This window comes from Anabas testudineus, chromosome 13 (genome assembly GCF_900324465.2).
Source record: "Anabas testudineus chromosome 13, fAnaTes1.2, whole genome shotgun sequence".
NCBI lineage: Eukaryota > Metazoa > Chordata > Actinopteri > Anabantiformes > Anabantidae > Anabas > Anabas testudineus.
Genome location: NC_046622.1, coordinates 16,882,118 through 16,910,044, shown reverse-complemented (window position 1 = coordinate 16,910,044; position 27,927 = coordinate 16,882,118). Strand labels below are relative to the sequence as shown.

General features: G+C 39.9%; 1 protein-coding gene across 3 annotated transcripts in view; it reads left to right on the top strand.

Annotated features, from left to right (window-relative positions):
- grik4 (glutamate receptor, ionotropic, kainate 4) overlaps nucleotides 1-27,927 on the top strand; it is a 248,850-nt gene that overhangs the window by 133,286 nt on the left and 87,637 nt on the right. For all 3 annotated transcript variants that reach the window (XM_026364954.1, XM_026364945.1, XM_026364962.1), the window contains exons 4-5: nucleotides 20,799-20,963; nucleotides 24,678-24,775. In XM_026364954.1, the coding sequence (XP_026220739.1) occupies nucleotides 20,799-20,963; nucleotides 24,678-24,775 (263 nt within the window). The remainder of the gene's footprint in view (nucleotides 1-20,798; nucleotides 20,964-24,677; nucleotides 24,776-27,927) is intronic.

The window sequence follows — 27,927 nt, the reverse complement described above, 5'->3', positions numbered from 1 at the left end:
TGCTGTGTGAGTCATTAGGTTAATGATACTCACACAGAACATGTGTACCCACAGACCTCAAGCTATGGTACATCTGAGCTAAACGCCTTTTTAGGTGACCACCTGTTACAAGAGCCCACTGCCCAGTTCTCTCTGTTTCACTCAGATGCCGACAAAGGTAATGAGGACAAATCCTAAAGAAAAGCAAGCTTAATTATAGAACAGCATGTGTGCTTGGAGGCACCACTGTTCTTGTTCTTGTTACAGGATATGTTTCTTCAAAAGTCAGTCACCTCATTTGATAATATGTATTCGAGAACAAATAATGTATTTTTAGTAGACTAGAGCAATCCTGAGACAAATTTAAACCTCAGGCATTGACGGATAGTGGGTGGGTTTATGATTAATCTCTAAGATTTTAATTACCAGGCAGGTGCTGGGACGGTCGTTTAGTTAATGGGAGGAATGGCAGACAGGAGTAATGTTATGCTATTATACACACCACTCCTGAGCTTACAACATAGACTCCCCTCCAAAAGTATTGGAAAAGTGAAGGCTGTTCCTTTATTTTTGCTGTAGACTTAAAAGAGTTGGGTGACTGACAGGTACTCATAGTTCAATATCTAAACTAAATGTGACCTTGTCTTTTATTGATTGTCTGTTATTTTATTATAACTGCCACTGTCTTATCCACAAGCCTAATAAACAATTGCTTCTCTTCCATCATCCGTCAGATCAGAATCTTTCCCCAGCATTTTCTCCTGGAAGAAGTGGGGATTTTCTACTGTGAATTTTTATTCATCTCACATTTGCACAATGCTGCATCTCCTAGACAAGGGCATCAGTTTCCTCTTAGCAGTAGCTGCTTTTGTGCAGCACATCTTGACACTCCTCATCCATTACAGCCACTGCATTGTGGAGAAAGCCCTGCTTTTAAAGGGAATTAGAGGAGATGATTTGATTAGTCATGATTGCATGATTGATGCCAGCCAAACACTTAGTAATTTATTTTGCTTGTTCTAATCCATTTTACACCTGCTGCTGCATGCACACTGCTGTGCTAAAGCCTTGGGTCTCAAAAGTCCTACGTGTTGCCCCAACTAAGCATTCAAGCTCCATGAACTTGGAAAAGTACTCATGCTTATGCCTTGATTAATGACGTGATATATATTGTAGCTACAAATGCTGAAAATGCTCAGTTTTTCCTCAGCTCTTGTGAACTAATTGTTGCAGTGATAACTTCTTAATACAGTACTTACAGCAGTTAATATGTTCTGTATCTACCCCTCTTGACCACAGTTATGCGGTACTAGGTTTCAAGTCTGTTGCTTGTGTTTGGCTGTGACTAAAATTGTGTAAATATCCACTTTTAATTTTGCTATTGCACTGAAAAATATTGGTAAAAACAATTCAGCACTACAATTAAATGAAATGCTAAACTATGATACCAGTTTAAGTACAGTTACATTAAACAGATATAACATATAAACAAATAAGGGACAACGGTTAATGCCTCATTGTTAGTTTTTACCATGTGATTAAAAAGAAAATACTGATACTTCAAGCCTGCAGTTATTCAGATGTAATCACATAAAGGCATAACTGTAAAACCCTGTCAAGTTGAAAAGACCTGATTTTTGAAACACTCAACTGGAGGAAACAAGAGGACAAGAGGATGTCTTGGGGGCTGCTAAAGAGGATCCATCTATAACAAGATTAGTAAGAGAGCTACTTACAACAGTTAAAATCAACTCACACGCTGTGCCAAAGCCTTCATAAGAAGTGTAGGGATAATGTCAGAAGATCCTGATGAAGACTTTAATTAAGAAATTGTTTCCTTTAACACACATGATGAGGCAGCCTTAGAGGGCAGAGGGGACATAGTGTCCACGTTGGCCTCCAGTTACAATCTAAACCCTCTTTGATTTATTTTGTTGACAGTAACACATAAAAATGGTCATAAATGATGGTGGAGGTGGGTAAACACAATTTTAATGAGGCAACGAGTGTATGATTTCAATTCAATTCAATTCAATTTTATTTGTATAGCGCCAATTTACAACAGAAGTTATCTCAAGGCACTTTACAGTGTAAGGTTTAAGACCTTACAGAAAATATTTATACAAAAAATTATAGAGAAAACCCAACAATCCCATTTGAGCAAGCTTTAGGCAACAGTGGAGAGGAAAAACTCCCTTTAGAGGAAGAAACCTCCAGCAGAACCAGGCTCATAGTGGGCGGCCATCTGCCTTGACCGGTTGGTGTGAGTGGAAAGAGAAGAGAGAAAAGAACAGCAGGCAATAAAGACAACAACAAGCATCAAGAACATTGGGCAGATGAACTGGATTCTGGAGATGTTGATGATGATGATGATGATGATGATGGAGGCCCTCACTTTCTTCATAACTTTTGTATAGGTGGACATCAGGCAAGAGTTTTGAATCATACAGTACCTGGAATTTCCCTTTTCTTTTCGGCTTCTTTGCATTTTCCAGTTAATACCTTGATATTTTCCTTCTGCAGATTTTCTATACAGTCTGACACTGCCTTGCATCTACTATTGAAGTAATTTAATAATTATTTGGTATATTTAATCAGTAAATGAGGATAATAATAATAATGTATAGATATTTTATGAAAACCTATACCAAAAAGCCTCCTGGCTGAAGCCGAGCAATATGCGTCTCACCATGGAGCCCCCATCACTGGCTGCTGAATGGGTGTGCATGTAGGAGGCACACCAGTGGGTCCATGTCATCTCCAGGGACAAAAGGCTTGTTGGCAGGTTTGAATCTGCGTTTGCCAAAGGCAGAAAGCGATTTGGGGTGGAAATCAGCTGGGGCTTGTGTGAGATGGTGATGATCAGGCATGATTGTGAAAGCATGGCATGTGTGATTTGTGTGTAAGAGTATTTGTGTATGATTATAATTTTGTAGAAATGGAAGCATCATAATTAGCCAAAATGGTCATATTTCAGAGCAAAGGGTGGTGGATCTTTTTAAATCTGTCATGACTGCCCATCATGCTTTGCATTTGGCAGGTTTTGAAGGCAGGCTGGCAGGTTCATACATAAATGCAAACACATACATAAACACTCAAACAAACACACAGTAACATATCTTTTTCTGTGTATTTCTTCCAGCATGTTTGTTAGGGGGTAAAGAAGATTACAAATGGTTGTCATTACACAAAATAGTCCCTGTCCAGTTCTTTCCAGATAAGAAGTTTCACTCACTAACTTGCAGAACATTGTCCACATTGTCCTTGCAGAAGAAGATCCAGCCTTTTTTACAGTCTGAGAGGTATGTATAGGTCTATAACTCAAACTTATGGCAGTTATGCTGAAGCTAATAGGCGTGAGCTTTGCTCAGCACAGACGGTTTATATGTAATTTGCACAATTAGTGCAGAAAAACACCAGTAATGACTGAAATTACAACACTGATGAGATCTAGTCTGGTGCTATGGCCAGGCCGTTTCTGTGACCTGCAGTAGCAGTTGTCCCCCCCCCCCCCCAATTTTCTTTGTCTCACTTTAGTCTCAGAGGCCTTTGAGATGGTGCAGCAGGGAATTTGTATTCGTTCTCTGTGAAGTGTAAATTCTTTTTCACTTAATTTATTTATTTATTTTATTTTTTACCCAATTTGGAATAGACATGTCCTCTGGCACTGCAGAGCTTGTCAGAGGGTTAAGACAGTCAAGAGTCTTCTCCAGTACATGTGGAGTCACCAGCTGTTACTGTTCACCTTAGAGCACTGATATTCACAGAGGTTAACTTTATCCTCCAGGGTGTGAGCCACATCCGTACCACCACTGTGACCAACTAGTAGAAATCCCTTGTGCAACCGCAGTGAAATAATCTTTCTCTCTCTGCCTTGTGAAGGTGAAACAATGCTATAATCTCAAGCCCAGCTGGGTGGACCAGGACAGTGTAAAAAAACGTTGGGTGTCACATTTCACTTCTGTTACATCTGGTGAATAAAAGTTAAAACAGCTGAAAGTAAATGTCTGAAGAAACAAGAACAGAGTTCACTTTTACATCACACTCTGTGTCATCATTCTGCCCTCTGCTCTTGTCACTGTTTTTTCTTCCATGTAAGGTGGTAAAGCAAGGCGAGAATTTTTTTTATTTATTTTTTAACATTGTAAGAAGAAGCTAACATTCAACATGCTCTTTGACTACATCGTCTCACACTCACCACAACTTCACTTCTCTTTTATTCTACAACATCGTAAGTACATATTTCACCAAGACAGAAATATGAAAATACAAAAATTCTTTCACATGGGCTAGTGTCCAATAAGTATTGGCAGTGTTAACACAACAGAATCTTCCAACCTAAATTCAATAATATGAAAAGTATTAATCCATGACACCATTTTTAATTACACATCTGACAGACATGACACAACAAAGGATACAAATTTAATTCAGCAGCTTTAGTAAGCTATGTCATCATTTCTATGAAACACGTGGTGCATTTATTTACTGAAATGCCAATTTCATTTTCCAATTTAGTCATTTTTAATACGTAGCTTCAGGCTAACCCGATGACAACATTAATGTTTATTTTTTTCTTTTAGAGAGAGAAAATCTGTATTTTTAGTACAAAAATTACTGGCTTTAAAACTAACCAAAAAAAGCTTTATGTCAACAAATTGGCCTCATAATGTGGTATTTTTAAATGTAATGACCTCACAAATAAACATTCACACTGATTTGGTTGCGGTGCTGTTTTACACAACATTCAAATTCACATATGGATACTCCTCTCGCACAGCAGATATGCACACTCCTTCCTTAACACCCCATTCTGCCAATCCCACTCCATTATGCCACATCTTTGATCATGGCTCACAGTGAAGAGTTTGGCGTGGTCTCAGGGACCCCCTCCCCAGCTGTTGCCAGGCCCTCTGCCATTAAAATTGGTTGGCACAGCCATCAGCAGCTGCCACATTTGCCATGAGCACCACCTCTGGCTACACAGATGCTGAGTGTGTGTGTGTGTGTGTGTGTGTGTGTGTGTGTGTGTGTGTGTGTGTGTGTGTGTGCGTGCGTGCGTGCGTGCGTGCGTGCGTGCGTGCGTGCGTGCACGTGTGTGCATCTACCTGTGACAGTGTGTTAACACGTTTGAGTACACTCGCATGCCCCCATCCATCTTCTTATCTGTGTGTACATTTGTGGCACTGCCTGCTGTTGTATTTTAAATTCATTGCCATGTGTTAATGGTTAATTTACTAGGCCCTTCTCCAGGAGACAAGGGATTGCAGCTTGTCTAATGGCTAACTAACCCTTGGAGGGACTTGTAGGTGGTTTGTTTACAGCTCCAGGTAGGCTCCATAGCAGATATGTGCCTGGTTGTCAGGATACAGGCAACAGCAAAGCTCACCAGTGATGACGTTGTCACAGAAAATGTGTGGTGGATTTCACCTTATGTTATATTTGAATGATTCCACCCACGCAGGTCAGTGTGATCAGTGAGGCTGATGACAGAATTATGACAGGAGAGTCACGAAGGATGGTTGTAGTGGGAGCTGAGAAACAAACTGTGGATGCTTTGGAGTTGGTTTTTGTCTTCTGATAAAAGGTTCCTTTGCTACCATGTGGTGGTGTGAATGGTCCTCAGTCGCATTTCTGTTATAGTTGCCTAGTTACAACATTCAGGTCTTTCCAAGTCTGTTTAGTGTTTATAAAGTACATTTCTATGAAAAAGGTCAAACTGAAAACAGTCTAAGAAAAGAAAATGACTGAAAAATAATGAAAGAAGTCTTTAAACACATAGAAGTTGAAATAGGAGCTGAAGAATACTGTAAAGATAGAGATAACACAAACGGAACTAATAAAACATTGTAGATCATGTTTTATTATCTTGATCTATTACAGTATAGCAGAATATGCAAAGAAAATATATATGAACTGTTACATGGCTTGTTACCAATTTAAAAAAAATGAAGTCAATAAAATAAAATGATGTGAGTAGTTTTATTGTAAATTGCAGGTGCAGAAGTGAAAGTGGGGAATTACAGTACAAGATCAGATGGATTAACAAGGTACATGTAGTAGGGAAATGACAAATTTCATGGCAGAACATCATGAACAGTGTTAATAAGATAACCACAAGCACAATTATACACACACACACACACACACACACACACACACACACACACACATATGCGTGATTAGGACTCTGGGCCAATGTAGCAGTCCGTTAACCATGTACAGACAGGTAGGCTATTTTCAATGTGCAGTCAGCTGTATTATTAACTCACTCTGCACTAAATCAATTGACAGGTCTGTATGTGTCAGTGCGTGTGTTTTGGAGAGTTTTGTCTTTTGCTCCTTTGCCAGCCTCCATCACCTGCTCCCTGATTGTTCAGGGTCAGTGAATTATTGTGCCACTTTGTATTTCTCCTATCTTCTTACCCCTGATTACACAGATTGCAGTCCTGTATGGAAGCACCATGGATTACTATCCACTCCAGCTCACCTGTCTCCTGTCCCCACATCCCTCACCTAATCAGCTGCATACATACTCCAGAGGCACTCCCATGTGGATACTCCATCCGCTGGTCCTATTACAACCGCAGTTGTTTTGTTTCTTGGTCTCATACACCAAAGTGGAGGTACATGTAGATACATACAAACACATTCACTCACAGACAGAGGGTGTTTTCAGCATTAGGTTTAAGTGCACAGTGTTTACCCTGGCAGATCCCTCGGGGTCTACCAGTTACATTGTTAACCCTCCTATTCTGTTCTCCAGGGAAAACTCTGGAGCCCGTGCCTGCATGATAACATCCCACACCTTTTCAACATTCAGGCCTCATTTATGTGGCCTTTCTGTGTGTGAAAAATAAGGAGGTGCTGTGGTGGTTTTTGTTGGCCTTCAGGGCCCTAACCATCCATCTGGGCCCCATGCTCTGTTTGGGTACAGGTATAATGAGATGGAAGTGGCCCTCAGTTGAAGCAGCACATAGTAGAAACAGCAAGGGAGAGACTGAAACATTGCCTATGGGTACGGTGGCTGTACAAGCAGAGAGGGCACAAGTTCCCTGGAGGTACAGCAATGGCTGTGAGAGGATGATGACGATACATATGCACGCACAGACCAACACACTGTACTTGTCACCGAGTCCAGGCTGTTCTCCCTGGAGCTTTATTAGGCTAGGCTCTAGGAACTTTGGATGCCCTCAAATACATCCTGCCCTTGTTCAGCACCCCAGCACTCGCAAATGGCTTGTCTTGCTTTTCTTCCCTCTGGACATCTCTCCACACCTATTCTCTGTCTCCTTTTTTCTTTCCTTCTTCTTATCTTCGCAGTGTTTTTGTTTCCTGACGAGAGTCGACTTACCCTGAAGCCCAGTTTGAATCTCTCACACTATCCGGTTCATTGTAGAGGTAAACAGAGCCTCTCCAATATCTGCCCCTCAGACCATGTTTGATCCAATCTAATACTTCTTAATGCTGAATAAAGGTGTTCACACTTTAAACTACCCTACAATGTTCCTCTACTATTGTCATTTGAGACTTGCTGTGTTTTTAATCCGATTTTAGCTGAGAAATGATTATATTCTGATCTATCTAAATGTAACAATGGCTTCCTCCAGATCTTCACTGGCAGCTCCACAAATGCTGTGAACATTAAGTCTCTATGTCTCTGTCCTTTTTTTCACTTCGCACTTAATGAATGTTGGTCAAATGAGACTAGGAGCAAAAAATGGTCATACCTCTTTTTTCTTTTTGGTTTCCATGACGTTTAAAAGACATAAGAGACCAATAGACAGGAAGAGGAGGAAGAGAAATGTGACTGTGAGCTAGTATCAAGGGATATCCAGTACATATCAGTGCTGATAGTGTTGAAGGGCCTAAGGAGCTCTGGTTTCATCTCTTCGTGTGATGGATACTCACAGGGTCCAAGGCTTTAGCTGCGTCGCTGCCTGCCCTGTTGAAATGGTGATAAAAAGTCGATACTTCATGTGCTACGGCCATCACTCAGAGTGTAGGCATATGACTACATGCCAGTATGTGTAAGGAAAAAAGAAATACAGACAAAGAGAATGAGGCAGACCATGAGAGAGAGTGAGACAAGATATCAAGAGCAAGGTAACTAATGTCCTTTTCATGTGGTGTATACTGTAGCATTGCCCTAAAGCAGCGGGATGAGCACCGGCTCCCTCGGGTGCTCTCAGCCCGTTGGAGTGTCTGAATGTCTGTCCATTTTCCCAGACTGTCACATCAAAGGCTGTCACAGATACAGGAACCAGCTATGTTGTAATGCTGGATAACAGGAGAATGGTTCAGTTTTGCCTTTTCCTTTGACACTTTTGATGCACGTGAAGTTGTGTGTGATTTGTGCATATTTGTCCGTTCAATAGACATCCCCGCTCTCAAACCACTATTGGCATGTTTCAAATTGAGTCAGCCTAAAGGTTTACAAACTCTCTTTTTTAACCTTAACATCACAGGTTGCCACTTTGACTGTGTTACTGAACTATCAATTTTAGCATCCTTTGTTTTTAGATCTGTCCGCCACTGGAAGTGCTTCTGTCAGTAATGGCATTCTCTGATCGCTATCAAACTAGCTGAGCATGAAAATCTGAATGGTAATACTCATCTGTTTGGCCCCACTCTAGTGCGCTCACATAGGCTGTAGTGTCTTATTCATAACTGATCTCCAGTTGAAGCAATTACTCTACTGCAACAACGAAATCACTTTCAGATTAATTGTCTGTATATCAGCTAATTGACTAGTTATTCCAGTTAACCACTACCTGAAGGAGGTTTGTGTAAGCTCTGTCCATCATGAAGGAAGTAATGCTTTCATACAGTGTCAGGCACGTTCTTAAATTATAAAGGTCAGTTTAGTGCAGATTAAGCTACCATGTCATATCTACCATGTCTAGGCCTCCAGGTGGCTGTCCATGGTCAGCAGTAGGTTTAAGTGTTTCTCTGAGATTACATCAGGTATTAAATGCTGTTGCACTGTACTGTACAAAAGCATAGTTAGCAAGTTACCTCAGGCTGTTACTGCACATATACAGTCCATGAGATTTGAGTCCATTCATTTACCAGTCACTAGCTGATGCCTTTTCCAAAAGCTTAATTTCTTTGTTTCTGTCGTCAACATTGCTCTGCTCTTTTCCCTCCTTCTTAGCCTCTCTTTCCGTTCCTCTTATCAAAGTGTACACTGGTCTTCCTTGACCTTCCATACAATTACACTCCACTGGTTCTGTCTGTAGGCCTGTCCTGTCGAGGGAGGTATGCTGACTGACAGGTAATGACACCCACTGAGAGCTGTAATTCCCCCAGGACCCTCTGTCTACTTGCCTGCCAGCCTGCCTGCCCGCCTGTCTCCCATCCCTTGGGTCCAGAAGTCAAACTACAAGCTCCACATCAACGCTGGCTTCATCATAATAACCATCATCCTTCTCCTCAGCATCGTCGTCATCGTCGAGATTATCATTGTGCCGCAGACATCACACTCCAACAGTGTGTCAGCCGTCTCAATCTTTCTCTGTCACTATCTGTCAGTCTGTTGCTCATTGCAACAGGTCTGCCCAGAGTTTTCCCTCTGTCACCATCTCTTCCTGTCACTTTCTTTCGCTTTTTCCCTCCCTTTAAATCTCTTTCGTCCTCTTGCGTCTGTCACTCACATCCTTGCAGCCTCAGTCCAAACCATCATTCATTTTGACTCATTTAGAGTGAAAGAGTGAATGAAAATGAACTTTTGGCATTGATTTTCAGCTCCACCCACCCGCTCGTCACTTTCATTTTACTTAGAAAGGCCTTTGACTTTAATTCTACCTGTGGCACCTGGATTGAAGCAGTGGTGGTGGTTTGAAGGAATAGAAAGTAAATGTCTGTGTGGATGTATGAGTGTTTGTAAGAGATGGAGGAGGAGGCTGTGTCATTATTCATTGAAGTTGTCCTGAGAATTGATGGCAAGGTGAACCACCGGCTGTGCACCAGGTGCTGCCATTTTTCTCAAGTGATGGAGTTTAAGTTTTTCCTCTGCCCCCATCAGTGATCCTCACAGATACTCGGATATTCTGTTTTATAATACAAGCTGGGGTAGCAAAAGCACTGGTGTATTGACAAAAAGAAACCACTTCAAGGCCGATTAACACAACAGGCACATGCACTTCCTTATTTACTAACAATTTTTGAATTCTCTACTGTTGTAGCCAGCACTGTCAGTGTTAAGTAATGGCGTATGTTTATTTACTGGATGGGCATGTTTATATGTATATATACATATATTTATTTTTTTTCTGAGGTGTTTATTGGTTTGTCTGACTACTGCCCCATTTACATTTTACTCTGGTCCATTACATTTGTAATCACATATAATGAAAATAAAAGAAAAAAAGATTAAAAAAACAAATAATAATAATAATTAATTGATTATTTTAAGTTACATATACAAACATTACAAGATTGTATGAAGTTAAGGAGCAGGGATCTGTCTGATTCATGTCATGCAAGAATGTATGAAGTTGAGGAGCAGGGATCTGTCTGATTCATGTCATGGCCCTCCAGAGACTCCACAGCCTTTAAAGAATGATCTCCCCCATTGTGTCCAGCTTTGACAGGAGTTGGCAACACACCGCACAATACATATTTCTGTTTCTGTCATCATGCTTGAGCCAGGGGGAGTTCATCCTTTCATGAAGGAACGAATGTTCCTTTCCCCTTTTTCGCATACCTTTTTTTTTTTACTGCTACCACTTCCATTTCTTTAAATCCTGATTCCTGAATAAAATTGGAGCATCACACTCATAGCAGGAACACTGACAGGGGTGTCAACCAGCTCATGATCGCTTGGCTTCCAGAGCTCTCTGTTGAGGAAAATGAGGCAGCCTGGAGGCAGACAAAGGCTAATGTCTGTTTTCAGGACTGAACCAATCAAGATCGTAAGCTCTTAAGTTTACCATCACAATGTCCAGCTCTGGGCCATTATGCAGCTGTTACTGTTGACGTTCCTAATCTACTCCCATCAACAGTATTCGAAACAGACACTAACTGTATGATGCATGTGTTTCAAATGATGTTAGTGCACGCTATACATATAAATGCAAACTGAACTGTAATCAATCTGCATGTTCAGATTGACATCAGCACACTACTAGAGAAGACCCATAAGTGGGGAGGGCTATTCAGCAAAAGAAAACCTGGCTTTTGTTGTGACACAATGCTTTATCATCTAACAAGGTGCAGTGTAAGCTAATCAATAATTCAAGAGCAAATTCTCATGAGTTTACTCTCTAATGGCAACACTGTGATTCTTCTACTATACACATGTATCTGGCAATTGTTGCAAGAGAGGATAAAACAGCTGCCAACTGTGAGCCCTTTCCAGAGGTTTAACATTTCCCCCATGGTATTATGAACTACAGTTTTTCTGGCATCTCATAAGCCATCAGACCCATAGCTTTATTACTCAAATCAGCCTTGTAAGTGCACTGTCCCGTGGCATTCAGTAAACATGTGAAGTGCTGTGTTGGCTCAGCAGAAAGCCTATCTAAATTAAATAAAGGTTAAATGTAGTTTGTGTGGAATGACTTGAAAAGTGTTTCGTTTTCAATTAACACAAAAGAATGTTACACATTTATTTCACATTGTTTTTTTTTTTTTAATACAAGACTTCTGCAAATACCAACAGTATTCCCATGAGGCAGTAGCTACTCCTCTGCAAACCCCTCACTGTTGGAGAAACACCCATGCCAGTGTGGCCTGGGTACAATGACTCATGCTCCCTGCTGTTTTTCCATGACAACCATTGCTCATTCTCTATCACCACACTGTCAAAAATAAGCCATTCTCCTAAGTTGCAATGTTTGCCAACAGCTACTGAGAATGGATGGCCATTAGTTGGCATGAAGACATCAGGATTTGAAGCGTTGGTCTTGGCTCAGCTGATTCAAGAGAAAGACAAGTAGGCGGACTGCTTCGCACTGATGAATTGCTTTCAGACTTCTCCAACCCAGTGGGAGTGGAATTGAGCAAATAGCAGCATCAGTCTGTCTGTGGATGACAAAAAGATGAGATAACACAATATACACACAGGAAAATGAACTTTTGGCCCAACATGTTAATGCCCAGCTAGCCATTCACACAGCTTGTATTTCAAGTTTTTCGCTATCATTTTTCTTACTTGGCGTCTACCACGCCCTAAACCACCTAACCATGTCTGTTTTCATCAATCTGAGAGCTCCTGTGACAGATTCTGCACCGACTCCATTTTATGCTTTGTGGATGTCCTGTAATCATGCTGACATTGGCAGGGTCCCGTAGGTGGAACCATTCTGTAAACAACGTCTGTGCCTTCAGTTTATCTGATGTCATTGTGCATCCTCTGGCAATACTCTGTCAGTGCTAATGTTTTAGCAATGGTAGGCAGGAAACCACGTAGTGTGCATCAGTTGGATCTTGAGTGCTTCATGTTGGCATCTGCAATCAAGAAAAGTAAGAGATCGAATGAGGGCCACTTCAAATTAAAACTTTATATTGAATATATAGAGTGTTTTGACTTATTTTGTTGTGGGATCTTGGGCTTAATTAAATTTTGGACTGAATTGTGTGTCAGTTAAACAGGCTGTTAAAGGTTACAGCTGCTACTCTTGAGTGTTTCTGCATGAACCTCAGCAGATTCTGCTGCTCCTGAAGTCTCTGTGGTACTGCATCAGCTGCTTACAGTACGTATTTGCACTTGGCTAGCTGTTGTTTTAGAGCTATGTGTCTCTGCAGTGCTGCCAGGTAATAAGTTGAAGTGGAGCAGAAATTACATAGAGAGTGGTATTTTATAAACAGTTATTCCCTAAACACAAGCATACGATGCATAAACACACTCAAACACACTAACACTCCATTTCCCATGGGTTCTGCCTCATAGATTATTCCCAAGTGACATTAGCCTCCAGTAATAACTCATATCATAAATATATACTAGATATATTTGACATACAAACACGCAGAGTGAACACATGCAAGATGACATATAGAGTGAACACAAGAGAATACGTGACATGGTAACACTTGCATTTACATCGTATTGTATTATTTCATTACAGACACACCCTGAGATTATTATCTGAGACAGCTGTCATCACCCTGTCTCTCTCATCTTCGATATAGTGCAGTGCATTCTGGGACACAGATCTCTCCTCCAACCCTCTCTTAGTCTCTGTAACATAGCCTTGTGTTTGTGAAATTGTGTACAGACCACTGATTAATAATATGCTCCACAATGGAGTATTTGACCCTTGCTTTGTTTTGCAGTTCATTTTAGCGCCACATTTATCAGTTTCATAGGGTGAAAGTGGTGCATTGGTAATTAAAAATCAATTTACTGTTACTGATACTCTATTAACCACCGATATGAGCATCATTAACGTGTTGCGCAAATTGCTGTGATAGTCTTATTATGTGATAATTACGTGACCTGGCTACTGTGAGAACGACATCAGTAGCTTTATTCTCTGATGTCCCTCTTGTCTCTGCCAATATGGCAAAGGGCGGTCTGCAGAGAAATGCTGTCAGAAGCCATCAACAAGAACTGAAAGATTACAGCTTTCTAATTATCATCTCTTTATCTCAATGTTGCCATTCACTCTTTGTCCACAGCCTTGCAGGTTCTTTGTACAAAGAAGTTGGAAAACAAAGGCAGTGCTCCCCCATGAGTTTGTCTGTTTGTTTGTCTGACTCTTACATTCACCAGCCCAGAGGGACTCTATTAAAGGCGTCCTTTCAATCAAAGAAACGTGGATTCCAACATGAACTGGATGAACATTACTGGATGTTATCCACTGATATCTATCAATCTAACAAACGTTATAGTGCCCAGCAGAGTCAACCTTAGCTTTCGTCCTCAAATTAATGAGGCTTAACTCATCGGTCCGTTCGCACACATTTTGATAGGTGTATGTGGTCTATAATTACATTATGTGACACGAGGAAATCAGTTTCTTGTCTCGAGGACTTCCGTGAGCGAGGGTTTCTAATTATGTAAGATGGCACCTCTGCTTCCTTAGGTAGTGCACACCACAGGGCTTACGGATGAGATTGATTAAAGTGTGGAAGTAGCAATTCCATTTGCCATGCAGTCACACATGCAGACAGACTGGCTGTGGTATAGTTCACAGTCATGCTGCTCCAAGTGAATAAACCGGCTATTAGACAAGCATGACGCAAAGCAGTTTCATCCTCTGTCGTACACAAGTGCAAGGGCGTTTAGGCACACACAGGTACATGTGCATACATTTAGAGACTCGCAAATAAAAAGGAAATGTCTGATGCTGAAAAGGCTGCGATAGCTGTCTAGTTTCTCTGCTAATTAACCGTCAAAGCAACCATCAAATAAATGAGAAATGTTGTGTACAGAATGTTGAAAATACCAAATTATTCAAGTTCTTGATTTACACATGATAACACTTATTAACATGGATTAAAAGAAGAAACTGGTAATAGGCGTCAAGTCCTTCTACTGACGTCTATGAAATGAAAGAGAAGCTGTTTATTTCTGGATCAATAGATTTCAAATTCTGCGATTAACAATATAAGCAGAATAATATGCGTGTTGTGTGTGTGAGTATAATCCTCTTTGATGAAAGTGAAGAGCGACCTTTCAGTTAATATGAAATATAAAGTAGACAATACGTCGAACAGTCTACTGACATTACCTTGACATTACTTGCATGTCTCTGGTGAAAGATGAATGTAAAAAATAAAACTTTCAATTTAATCACCCTCCTCAGTCTCTTTGGCCTCTCACTGAAGAAGAGGGCAAATGTTCAAAGCATTTAACTAAAAGGCAGCTGAGTGAAGGTGCTGTGAGAGGGCAGCCCTTTGCATTTTCCAGCTGTCATATCCTCGCCCTTCACATTTACTGGCCTGTACATCACATAAATTGAGGTCTTTATTTGAGTTGCACTATGGTTGGCTGGTATGGCTTCAGTTTAAATTAGGCACAGGTTTCGCAAACATATTTTTATGGTTTTGTTTTAAAATTTTTAACAATGTGTACACAAACCAGTGGATCAAATACAGTAAAAAGGCAAAACAGGAGAATGATAATGACAAGAGGCAGAGCTGAAGTTATGACTTAATGTTCCACAAGAGAACTTAATTTGCTAATGAGCTATCTTGTTGTTTGTGTTTTTAAAAGGCATGTTGGTGCCCGGCTTGGCCCAGACTGACTTCTTAGTTGATGCTGCCATTAAACCCTCTCCAAACCTGCATTAGTACACAGCTCTATTTCTCTGTGTTGGCACGTTTTCAGGAAAACAAATCTGATCCCTCCTGAACACATGATAGGGTGGACTAATCAGCCAGCTACAACAAAACAAGCAGAACCCTAATGAAGTTGCTGAAGTGGAAGTCAATGCCAGAATACAGAGAAAAGGAAAGTTTCCAGTGAATAATCCATACACCTGTTACGTAGCTAGGTAAAAAGGAGCACTTGAGGAGAGAAAACTGTGTCAAGCCTCGCATCAGTAAATCCAGACTTAAGCACATGTATCATCTAATTGGTGTTTTGTCCTTTGTGGGACACTGGAAAGATGCTTGCGCAGCTGGATTAGTTTCTAAGGGATGATCAATAAAGTAGATGCCAGCAGGGTGTGTGAATAGCACCAAGAGATCATAGATATGTTTTAAAAGCCACTTACTGCGTCCCTTGCCTTAATCTAAATTGAGCATTGGCAACAGCAGTTTGATTAATGATTGAGAGGGCCTCTGTAACAGGGTTGTATACTTAAGTTAATTTGAAGAAAACTAAGTTTCTGACTTTTCATATCATTACATTTGCTAAAATTTAATAGAAGAAATTACAGTTTTCCATGGAATTTTTCTCTAAGACATTTGAGAGCTGTATCTGAGTAATAAGATGCAAAAGTCTTCATTATTCCACAATTTAAAAGAGAAGAACAAAGAGGTCGATGTCTTGAATAAAACATTTGCTCAGTCTTAGGCTTGACCAAAATCCTCAATGTAAACTGTACGAAGAAAATGGAGATGGATGACTTCTTTTTACTTCTGAATAGAAACGGGTCAAACATACAAATGTTTGTCGCCGTGACACCTTACCGATATTTCTCATCTGAAAAGTAATGGAAGCTCAACTCCCCCAGTTTCTTGACCTGCTGTGCACATAAGCATTACTTTATTTCCTAATACTTTCTCACATTGATTCTACAAAAAGGAGGTCTGTTTTCGCATCAGTGCAATCATTCCTCACACTGAATTGATTCTAGTTGGTCATTTAACTTAAGTGTACTTAAAATGAGCAGCCATTCAAGCTCATAATAACCACTGAGAGCACACATATACTCAGCAAACATTTTGTTAGATAGACCCATACAATTGAATGCAATCCAACAAAACAGCCCTGCCTTAATATGTGTCTTAACGGAGCTAATTATTTGGCTTTTGGTGAAATCCTCTGAACTGTATCAATTAAGATGAATGTTTATTTACCAAGGTCATAGTTAAAAGTGTAAATTAGAGCATACCTAATGTTCTGGAAATTGGAAGGACAAAATTAAAAAAGACACTTACCGTGTTAAATCACTTTACACTATCCATGTTCATTAAAAGCATTTATTTGATCAAAGGCCAAGTCCCTCTGAACCTCCCCCACCCTGTATCATGTAATGGCTTTTCCCCCATTCCAGGCCCAAGTGTTAGCGAGTGCATTACCATTTATTGCCTCGTGCAGCAGGTGAAGAGCTAGGTCATTTGATCTGCATTTAGTGCTTGAGAGATGCAGCCATTGAGTTAATAGAAAAGCCAGTAGAATGTTTTTTACTCTTGACCGACAATTTCCAGATCTTTTGATAGGCTTACAGGGTGGATGTGTGGTCCAGCTGTTGTTAATAGAAGTCTGGGACCGCCTTTTGGGAAGCAGTGGTATATAGTCTGGGTGGCAAAATTGCATTGCTCTATCCCATAATGGTTCTCAGTGTTTTAGCCGGTCTGTTATTTTGAATGGCAAGGTTGGGTGAGTTCATACCGTATGTAAAATAATTCTAGTTTAACATTGTAATAATAGTCTAGGGCAGGGGCATCAAACTCAATCACACAGGGGGCCAAAACTTAAAGCACACTTCAGGTCATGGGCCGAACAAGATAAACATTTATTGAACAGACTAAAACATTTTTTTGAACATAAATATAAATCGAAACAGACAGGATACAATTTTATTCCCCAAAAATAAACTTAAACATAAAAATAGCTTAAAACATTTTTAAAATAAAGTAAATAAGTAAAAGTTATATGATTAATAAACAATATCAAAACAAAACATTGCATTTCTTAGATTATATTCCTTTACTTCATTACAGCCACATTTGCTCCACAAATGAGACACACTGGCTTTACCGGCAATGTCAGTAGACATATACTCAGCCTCCCACCGGTTTTGAAAGGCTCTGTTTTCAGAATCAGCTTTTCTATTGGCCGTTGTTTGGGGCTGGCTTTGAATTAGGGTTGTATACATCAACAGACGTTTGATTGATCTGATATAATTAATAGGCCGTATCTGATTGTTCGGTAAGGCAGCTGTTACGCTGCATCATGGGATTTGTAGTTTGTGTGTTATTGGCACTTCATATCGCCGGGCCATTAATAAAAGGATATATAAAATGATCTGGATATAATTGTACGTCAGGCCAAATGCGGCCTTTGTGATTAACATGACATGTTTACAAAAGGATCCAGTTCTGTGAGAGTCTCTAAAAGACCACATGAGATCACTTTCCCATGCAGCGTGCATTTATCTTGGAGGAATTTTAATTTCATACCTGCTTTTCATTGAGCCGCTCTTCCACACTCCACAGCTTGCTATTCCTCAGCATACCTCCAGGCTACTCATTGATTGGTTTCAATGGATCAAGGCCCAGCTCATGTTTTCCCTGTGTGAAAACAGCCTTGCTTGTTTGCCAGCTGTCTGTATTGACTACTCCCAAATGTCAACTCCTGTGAGACCAAGGCATGTCAGAATTATAAGTTTCATTCACTCGTGTAGATGTACACCTACCTGTGTGGATAGATTTGCACTGTACAATAAGGCTTTTAATTCACACTGTAATGATTCGCAGAATTGTATTGATTTGTAGTTTTGATGCAGCCTTGGGAAAGGAAATATTACACTTTTTTTCTTCAAGGAAATTTGTCACGAATGAATTGAACATCACTTATGATATTTTCTGCTTAGAGGCGGTATGCTAAATAGACAACTGTGGCAGATTTGTTGAATTAATTACAGTATAATACCAAGAGCGGTTTTGACAGTTAAACCAGAAATGCAAAAATAGCTGTTTTATTACTCGCTGAACTTTCACCATCATTGGGTATTGGACATGTTAAAAGGTCAAGAATGTAATGCTGTTGTGTCTTGACAAGTCATGACAAAGGTCAAATTATGAGAGAGACCTAATCTGTTTAATCTTGTCAAGAAATCTTGGCTAAATTATTCATTTTAAAGTTGAGGCTGTGTCAATGATTGGGCTATGTTCTGAAACCATTTACAATAGGAGATGTTTGGTTCGACTTCATGTCTAATACATTTTTCTGCACAGTAAGGCTGTGAACAACAGTCAAAGATAATCTTTAAGTGTGCCACTATAACAGAAGCTTCAACATGCCTGCTTGTCGTCAAAAGATTGCTTCACATGTTTAATACACAACACGTTACCACCACCTCAGGGTCATTGCTCTGGCAAAATGGTGCTTGCTGCTCACATATTAAATGTGATTTTATGAAACTTTTCAAATAATATACCAGTGATTATATTAACCTGTCGCCAGCGATACATGCTCAAGCAGGAGTCTGTTAAGTGTATAAAGACATGAATATGTCCTTTGACCACAGCTTTTCAAACAATCAGAGATGAGTTCAATCTCAGGTAACCCATCACTTCTACTCTTTTCTTGGTAGCAAATCGTTTTAATTGGTTGTACATAATGGCTTGCTGTGACTGGGCAATGTGATGAGTGAATACGTCTCATCTTTGCAAATCAGTTGTTGTTTCAACTCTGTGATCAAAAAATGTTCCAGCTCTACATGCAGCAATTACATGTCTCTTATGATTAGACTTGACCTTTCTGTACAGCGTTTAATGTGCCATCATTGTCCTTAATGTATACAGTCTGCAGTACATTTACATTTCAGCTAAGATATACTTAACCTTAATTGTATTTTTTCTGCCTTATTAATTTCACACTTTTCTGGCTAGGTTACTTTTATCTTCAGCTTCTGCTTTCGCCTTACATGTAATCTATTTAACGTCTGACCCTTTGTGCTAACCCAATATAATTATATTAATTACAAAGCCTGCTTTCAAACATCTGCTGCTCATTTTTCATTTTCATTGTGTTTTCCTTGAGCTTGAGGGGAGGAAGCAGTTTTTGGAGGTGCGTGACCTCCGAGCTCGATCCATCTGATGTTCCCGAAACCATTTGTTAACACACTGTACTAGTTCCATCAGTGTTTGTAAGTTCTTTGGTTTACAGTGGAGGGTTATGGCATCTTTTATTTTATTTAAACCTCTGTTAAAAGTGTCCATAAGAGACTTGTCTCTCCACCCAGTATGCTGCAGCAGTTCTGATTTTCCCCTGCCTCACCTCCATAGTGCTTGGGCGGAGGGAGAGATGGTTATTAACTTGTGCCAAGCGTACACTGTGAGCCTGGATAGTTTCTCTACTAACATCCGCCATTGTCTGTCACTGGTAGATACTGTAATGATTGAATATTATAAGAGGTGGAGAGCAGGAATCATCAGCTGGGAGGATCAGCGGACGTGATGTCTGAGTGGAGGTGTTGTGGCGTCTGACCTTGTGGAAGATTTTGGGAGATGTGGTTTCCCAAGGCAAGATGGCAGACACTGAATTAGCGTTCTCCACATGAATATTACTGATGATGTGAGTAACAAAGAAAACAAGAAAGGCTTAATAGAAAGTGACATCAACAGATCACGAGGTCTGAGGTCTGAGGTCTGATTTACAGTCCAAGGGCAAAGGCTGGGGAGACAGGCACAGGTCCAAATGCACACAAAACACAAACTTATAGTCTTTCAAAGGGGCAAGACAGAGGCAAGGTCTGGCCACGATTTGGCTTAGCTAAGCTTTTTACAAGACACACATCAGTTGTTCTTATTATAAAGCTATTTTTGCATACACAATGTTTATAAAATTCATTTCATGCTGTGCCATAATTCTGTATTAGACTTAAACAGTGTAGCATTTATAGAAAAGCTGCATCAGTAACTAAAGTTTTGAGTCTCTAGTTAACCAGCAACAACAGATGTGTTTTTCCTGCCTTAAACAATGTTATGAATTATTACTTTTTGTAGTGTTCTTGAAAATTTCTCAGAGCAGGTGCAATATTTTAAAGCTTTTAAAATTTCAAGCTTTTATCATACAGATATTTACATTAACTAGCACTCATCCTTTCAGAAAAATAATAGATTGCACCGACTAAAAGCTGCTCCCAAAGTGTATGGATTCATTAGGAACAACACCGTGCCATCGTGGGCACTCTAGATTAATGGAGAGCACTGTGGGCAAAATGTCACAAGTATTGGTGCTAATAAATCCACACACCTTGGGAGCAGCTTACAGTGGAGTGAACTTTTATTGCAGATAAAAAAAGACGTGCATTAAATACATGATCTGGTCTTACAGGTTTTCAGACTGAACAATCATTGGCTCTCTTTTCCTGGCTCTTATTCATTTGGTAATAACAGTGGAATGCACTGTAGATAAGTATTTACCTCCTTTGTCTTTTCTGTCTCTCTCTATCCCCTTTCCTTATCCTCAGCTGCCATCCTTGATGACCCTATGGAGTGCAGCAGAGGGGAGCGTTTGGCCATCACGCTGGCCAAAGACAGCATCAACAGGAACAGTAACCGCTCCACCACTGGCAAGCTGGAGGTGGACATATTTGAATTGCTCAGAGACAGTGAATATGAGATGGGGGAAACAAGTAAGTAGAAAAGGAATATATGCTACATAACATGTGTGAATGACTGTACAGACATACCTCATACTCCATCACAGTCAGGATATAAGGCAACAGGGATGAGGACCCATGGTGCATATGATGCATATAATGCAAAGAAGGGAGTTTAGTAGAATTAGTGATGAGCTTAGAAGAGAAATATGTCAGGCTTAAAACCAAACAGAGACATAAAGCAGCAGTCCACCACAGAAGAGAGATGCACATTGAAGCAAATTTGGCAAGGAACTGGTGGCTCTGGAAGGTATAAATACTGAGAGCACTGTTATAAGTGAACAGGAACAGGTGTGTGAGTGGGTCGGGGAGGATCAGGTGGCAGGCAATAGAGGGAAAGTGCATGAGCATCTGTTGGCTGGCTGGAGAATGGCAGGAGACACAATGGCCTAACATAAATATGACTGAGATCCAGAATCAAAGAGTCAGAGCAGGAGACAGAGTAAGTAATAAATGTGAGGCACTGCTGGGTCCAGTCAGCAGTCGCGCCACCAAAAAAAGCATCTCTCATTTTGAAATCAGCAAGCCTGTCATTTCAGTTCAGCTGTGCTGTCTTTCAGTCTATCACACTCTTCCCTCAAGTACTGAGATAAGTCTGCTTGCTTTAACAATATTTTGGTCAAACAGGAGCAAACAAATTATGGAAACTCGATGACAGTCTGATGTGGTGCAGGAACGCAAAATGAGCTGTCATATTTTGATAGCTGCAGAAGCCAAAAAGTGCATGTTTATGTGTTTTGTTCTAACCGTACATATATTGCCAACTTTTATTATCCTGTGGCTCGGTCGATCAGAGCCCAAACCCTGTAGTGTGCCTCCTCCATTCACATGAATAACAGGGGCTGCATTTATTTCCACACAGTGTGAAAGTGTCTGAATGTGCCTTTAATCTGTGTCAAAATCAAGATGACCTTCAACTGAAAAGCTCATGGGTCTTTTTAATGGCCCATTATGAGATTTCCAGTAATTTGTCACGAAGATGTGACAAATACATCACTAAGGGAGGCTCCATTAACACAAAATGGGGGACCAATTTGTTATAAATTGTGTCAATGCTTTTATTTCACACCCACCTACAGCACCAGTTTACTGTGTGCTATCTTGATGCCTCCTACTTGAGTGTTTATTGGTTAGAGTTAATTTAATTTTTAATGAAAACTATCTAAAATCTATACAGCAGTATGTGTCTGCAGAGGACGGCCAACATAAACAGCTGTGACAAGAAGCGTAGGATTGATTTTCAATGCAACACACTGCCACTTTCACAAACCCAACAGCTTCAGTGGCGCCACTTAATCTATGGAGACACTGCTTCACTTCCCACAACAGCAAGAAACTGTATTACTTTCTCTGCCTGGTTTACCACAAACCCTGCCTAAATTTGGTTCCTTCTGTGTGTGTCTATGCCTATCTTTCTGTTTGTGCGTTGTTGTCGTCGCTGTGTGCGTGCTGGATTGTGTATACTGCGCAAATGTTTGTGTGTGAAAGCGCGTGTGCGTAATTATAGGCAGAAATTGGATTAGGGACGGATCAGTGGCCACAGTTAGATGGAAATATCGCACAGGGAGAGTTACCTGCCCAGAAAAGTCCCACCTCCGCCGTTCATACACCCACTCCAGCCTGTATGCGCCTCCTAAATGGATGTCTCCTCTGACTACTTGCTGCTTTTAAAGGCATGGCATGACTCTACTACACAAACAGCCTTCGCCTCACAGGTTTGCTTTAGTGTTGCCATGTGTGCATCTAAGGCTACTGAGAGTGTTTTAATTATAAGAACTTTTAATCATGACGTACGGATAAGTTCTGTTATGATAGATAGATAGATAGATAGATAGATAGATAGATAGATAGATAGATAGATAGATAGATAGACAGGTGTCTATGTCTGGTTCTACTGTAGCTCACATTTGTTTTTTTGTTTCAGTCCATTTGTTCTTCTCAGGCTGTCAAGCATATCTCAAAGCTAACTTTTTACAGCTCTAATGATTCCAAGGTTCACATGACTTGTGAACCTTGATTAATCAGTGATAATCAATGTTAAGTGGGGAAATTTACTCTGGGCAAACAGCTGGCCATTACTTGACCATAGTGAGCAGCACATTTATGCCTCTAATGGATTCCTTCAAACTGATGCCAATGGGGCAGTGAATAAAGAGGTGTTTTGTTTTGTTTTTTGGTATAATGTACATGCATATTGTCTCTAACACGCACATATAGAGTCATCTAGAGGCCAGATATTTCTGTACACTGAAGACATTTGGGTTTAAGATTAAAATATGCTTATTAGATAATAGTGCAGAAATTTAGCTTTTATGCAATTTACACACTCAATACATTAAACAACATAGAACATAACACTTTTTGTGTCCCACATTAGCACCTAATGGTGTTAATGCGAAACACAAAAGCGCTCTGTTAACACCTAGCGGTGTTAATGTTGTGGATGATCAGTGAATGCACACACACAGACACGGGGTACTAGCTGTGCAGAAAGAGGCAAATGAAAGTGTCACAGTGGCCAGGAGCAAGGAGGAAGTTGGCTGGCAGTCAAGTCATTCAGCTTTATAATTTGGTGGAGCCATGCAGACTGGTGCAAATGTATGTGTGTGCAGGCATTGGAAATGTGTGCATGCTGTACTGTACATGTGTATGTGGGTGCTTGTGTCAGTGCAAGTGTTAGTGTGTTCATGTGTCACAGCCCCCATGGTTGACTATAGGACTACTTATTAATAATTCATCACTGTCTAGAATTTCCCTGCACAGACCTGCAAACAGTCCCCCCCTGCCCCTTTCATACATGTAACTGTTTAATGATTTGCATTTGCCAATAACCAACATCAAATTACTCTCACTCGCTCTCTCGCACACACACACTTAGTACACACATGTTCTCACACGAACAGTACATGGTGTCTGTACCCACGTCTGCCTCACATCATTGACTTTAGAGGTTTAATTAGAAACCAGGGATTATACACTCTGAAGAAATGACATTCTGTTTTTTCAGTATTGGAGATTAAAGCAAATGGCCTGTGTAAATTAGAGGAGTTAAACTCACATTCACAGAATGTTTCTGTATAAAGATATGCATTCTTCCCCAAAGGTAAAGTCAGGTTTAAATCAGCCCTTGTAAATGTAGAATGTGGAAAACAAGATGAGGTGCATGTGTCATTTTTGCAATTTTATGGCATTCATGTACAATCATTCAAAGATGAGATTTTATGATTTAAGCCTCCAGATATCACTGCCTGTTACTATTTCTGTCTCTGCCTTTTGTCACTCTGTTTATCTGGCTGCATCTCGTTCCCTTTACATAATCTCTCTTTCTGCTCTTAAAGCTATCAAACTCTCAGGAGCAGACTAAAGATTTTTTTTTTCTGTATGTGCTCGCATTCAGCATGGACAAATTTGGCCTTGCACACATTTCACCAACACATGTAGGTTCAGGTTCCCTTGAGACAAGAGAAGTGCTGGCTCAGGCTGCAATGTGTTTAGAGGTTGAAATAAGGCAGAGTGCTTTCATTAACATCTGGCTGAAAAGAACCTTTGGGCTTTGCCTCGTGTACTCGTAGAAAGTATGTACTTTTCTTTCCTAGATACAGACTGACTTTGTCCCTTGCTGTTTCTGTCCTCTTCTCAAACCTCAATCCTCACCGTCCCCTCCAACCCCTTTCTGTTTCCTTGCAGTGTGCCAAATCATGTCTAAAGGGGTTGTGGCAGTCCTTGGTCCCTCTGCCAGTCCGGCCTCCAACTCCATCATCAGCAATATCTGTGGAGAGAAGGAGGTGAGTTTATGCACCCAACTGGCCTGTAGCCGCAGGCCTGTGTTAGGCAGCCCGCTCACAGAACCACCACATAAACAGAGTTTGGAACAATGTTGCTCATTAGCTGCTATAGTTTTTTTTCTTTTGTTTGTTTTGTAAGAGATTGAGGGGGAACAAAATCCAACTTGTTAGTGAAAATGATGAAATACCTCAACAGTGTCACAGCTCTTCATTCCAGTCCCACTCAAATCAAAGCACTGCTGGACATTTGACTTCCTCCATTCCCCTCATTAGCTTAGAGCAGTCTGGTCTGCTGAGGTGTATGTAGAGACAAATAGAAACAAACAAACAAACAAAAGTTGTGTTGTTTTACCATGAATTGTGCTGGTTGCAAACAATTAACTGCTGCTATCCCTAGAGCATGTCAAATGTTTGGATTCAGGATGTTTACTTAGAAGATTATATTACAGTTGATAACACGATTGATGTCAATTTACAAGTCAACAGCTATATTTTCTTCTATGAACAATAGACTGAGTGGATTTGACTTTAGAACTACTAGACTGTACGCAAACAGATCCCAGTTGGATGCTAATTGGCTTGTCTTAACTTTGACGTGTGTTTTTCCGCGTGATGTCAAGATACAAAGCAGCTTTGAATTATACAAAACCATAAACTAGATCAAAATCAATAAGAAGATAAAAGACACATGCACATAACTTCACAGATTTATCTGTGTTGTCTCTACTGCCATGCTCTGTTGCATTTGTGACACACTTTGTTTTACACTGTTTGTAGAACACTGAACGTGAATACACCGGTGTAGCAAGTACAGATTTAAAAAAAACAAACAATTACATGTCATCAATTGATTGTTTTTTCCTACGGTGTTCTGGTCTTTTCTCTGCTATAATTGGACTGTGTCCACAGAGAAGCTTCCTTTTAACATGTATGAATTTGATCAGCGTGACTATTAAAAGACACAGCATTACCATATCAGTCTATAATGTCGTCTAGAAGCCTACAGCCCATCTTTCTAATGAGACATTAGTCTGCTGTAGTGGTAGACCGACCAGGACTTCCTGCTGTTAAGAGACTCTGGTGGCGTTGACTGGATGGGCTGAATGCTTTGGATGTGATAATACCACTGTATCAATATTAAAGACCCCATGAAGTAAAAAATGTCATTTTTGAATTGTTAACCTAGTCACACAGTACAGTCATGAAATACTCTGTGGAGCTGATACTGGCCCACTTGATTGACAGTTTCCTCACACTGGCTTCACTGGTTTCATGTTTTTTATCCATCTTTGAGCATATCCAAGGATAGGAACAGTAATTCAGATGGCCAGAATACTTTGAAGATAAGACAAATATTAATGCCTATCACAGAAAGTGGGCTCATAAGATATGCTGGTGTCACGTTGAAATGATATTTTCCCTTTCATCCTTTAACAGTCATTACAAACAGTTATTGTATTTTCTATCACGACTATGAACTCAGAACTAGAACCAGCACCAGTGCTGTGGTTTGAATTTAAAAAAATCTATGTATGCTATACATGTATGTTTTTGGTATGCTAGTGCAACAGTACATTTATACTGGTTTCACAGTTCTCTTCTCCCAGCCCCCTTGTTTTAATATTTTAGTTTTACATTTTTTCAGAGAAATCACACTTGATGGATTTTTGTGCTGAGAGCAGCCGCTCACTTCTGTTGCTCTACATCTCCTTCTATTCCTATGCCAGTGTTTCGTAAATACTGAATGTAGCTTTTTTTTCAGTGGTATTTTGATTTTAACAATAACATCTTTATTGTAACATTAGTTTATACTACAGTGGTTCATTTCTCCAAATCGGGTTTGAATTCATTTTTCATTCATTCATTCGTTTTGGATTCATGTCAACCTATTCAACAAAAGTATTTAGTGAACTTGAGAAAGCTAACAGCTTTATTTCTTTTTATCAAATGTGGAAGAAATATTCAGACCCTTTACATATGTTTGTACAGTGTTTTTTGATGAAATGTTGTGTCTATTACATTTTACAGAGAGATAAGGGGTGGAAATTCATGAAATAAAATTTAGGCCACACATACAGTAGTATGTAGTAAAAAGATTATATATGTATAATGGGATGGTTAAAGGTTACTTGTTATGACCAGACAATGCAGAAAACATTATATTTATATATATATATATGTTTTCTGCACCATAGTCCATGGTGTGTGTGTGTGCTGCTAGTATAGAAATGACCTCTCCGGTTTAATAACTTGTTGGCAGCAATAACCTCAAACAAGATTTTCCAGCAGCTGATCAGACCTGCATGATGTGCAGGAGGAATTTTGGACAGTCAGCTCTCCCTACTTTTATGGAGAGCAGCAAAAATATTGCATTGTCTTATGAATATCAAAATTCCTTGGCATGCAAATCAACAATTCTTTTTTGTAAGTCCTCTGGGATTTTTTTGTGAGTCATGGTTCACATCAGCAGATGTTTCTTGTGAATAGCAAACTGAAAAGTAGCTTCAACCCACATCTCTAATCTGGTTTCAGTGTTATCGAACTTTGTTTTTTAAAGCCCTGACTCCAATTATCTGTTGTTGAAGTCATTGGCAGGTTGCATACTGTTTCCAATCTACTGTGAATGTTTGAACTATATACTCAATATAAACAAGAGCAATACATTGATGTGTGTGTTAGTAATTGCAATAGGTCATGTTTGTTTTGACTTTGTTCATATTTCAGACAATGAACAAATGCAGTTAATTCCACAGTTTTTTTTGCTTCCTAACCTGTAACATTAATGCATGCAGGAGAAAGATCTTTCCTTTGGAAAACTTGATTCTCTTTCCTCATTGAGTGTAGTATAAAATGCATGAGTAACTATTTTTAGGTTGTCAGACGGAATGGGATAATCATGCCTGATGGTTCTCAGTTGTGGTCATCAGGATCCTCCTTCAGATTTTCCTTCTAGTCATTAAATCAAAGACTATTACATACCTGGGATGCATAGCTGAAAAGCCAGAAACCTGCAGTGGTAGCAATTTAGTTCCTGAAGATCAGGATTTAAAAAAAAAACATCTCTGATGATGGAGCCTTAACTCAGTGGTCCTTCTTGGATGCTGTCAAGAACCAAGAGTGTCCAGATTTTTATTTCAACCAAACACTACACC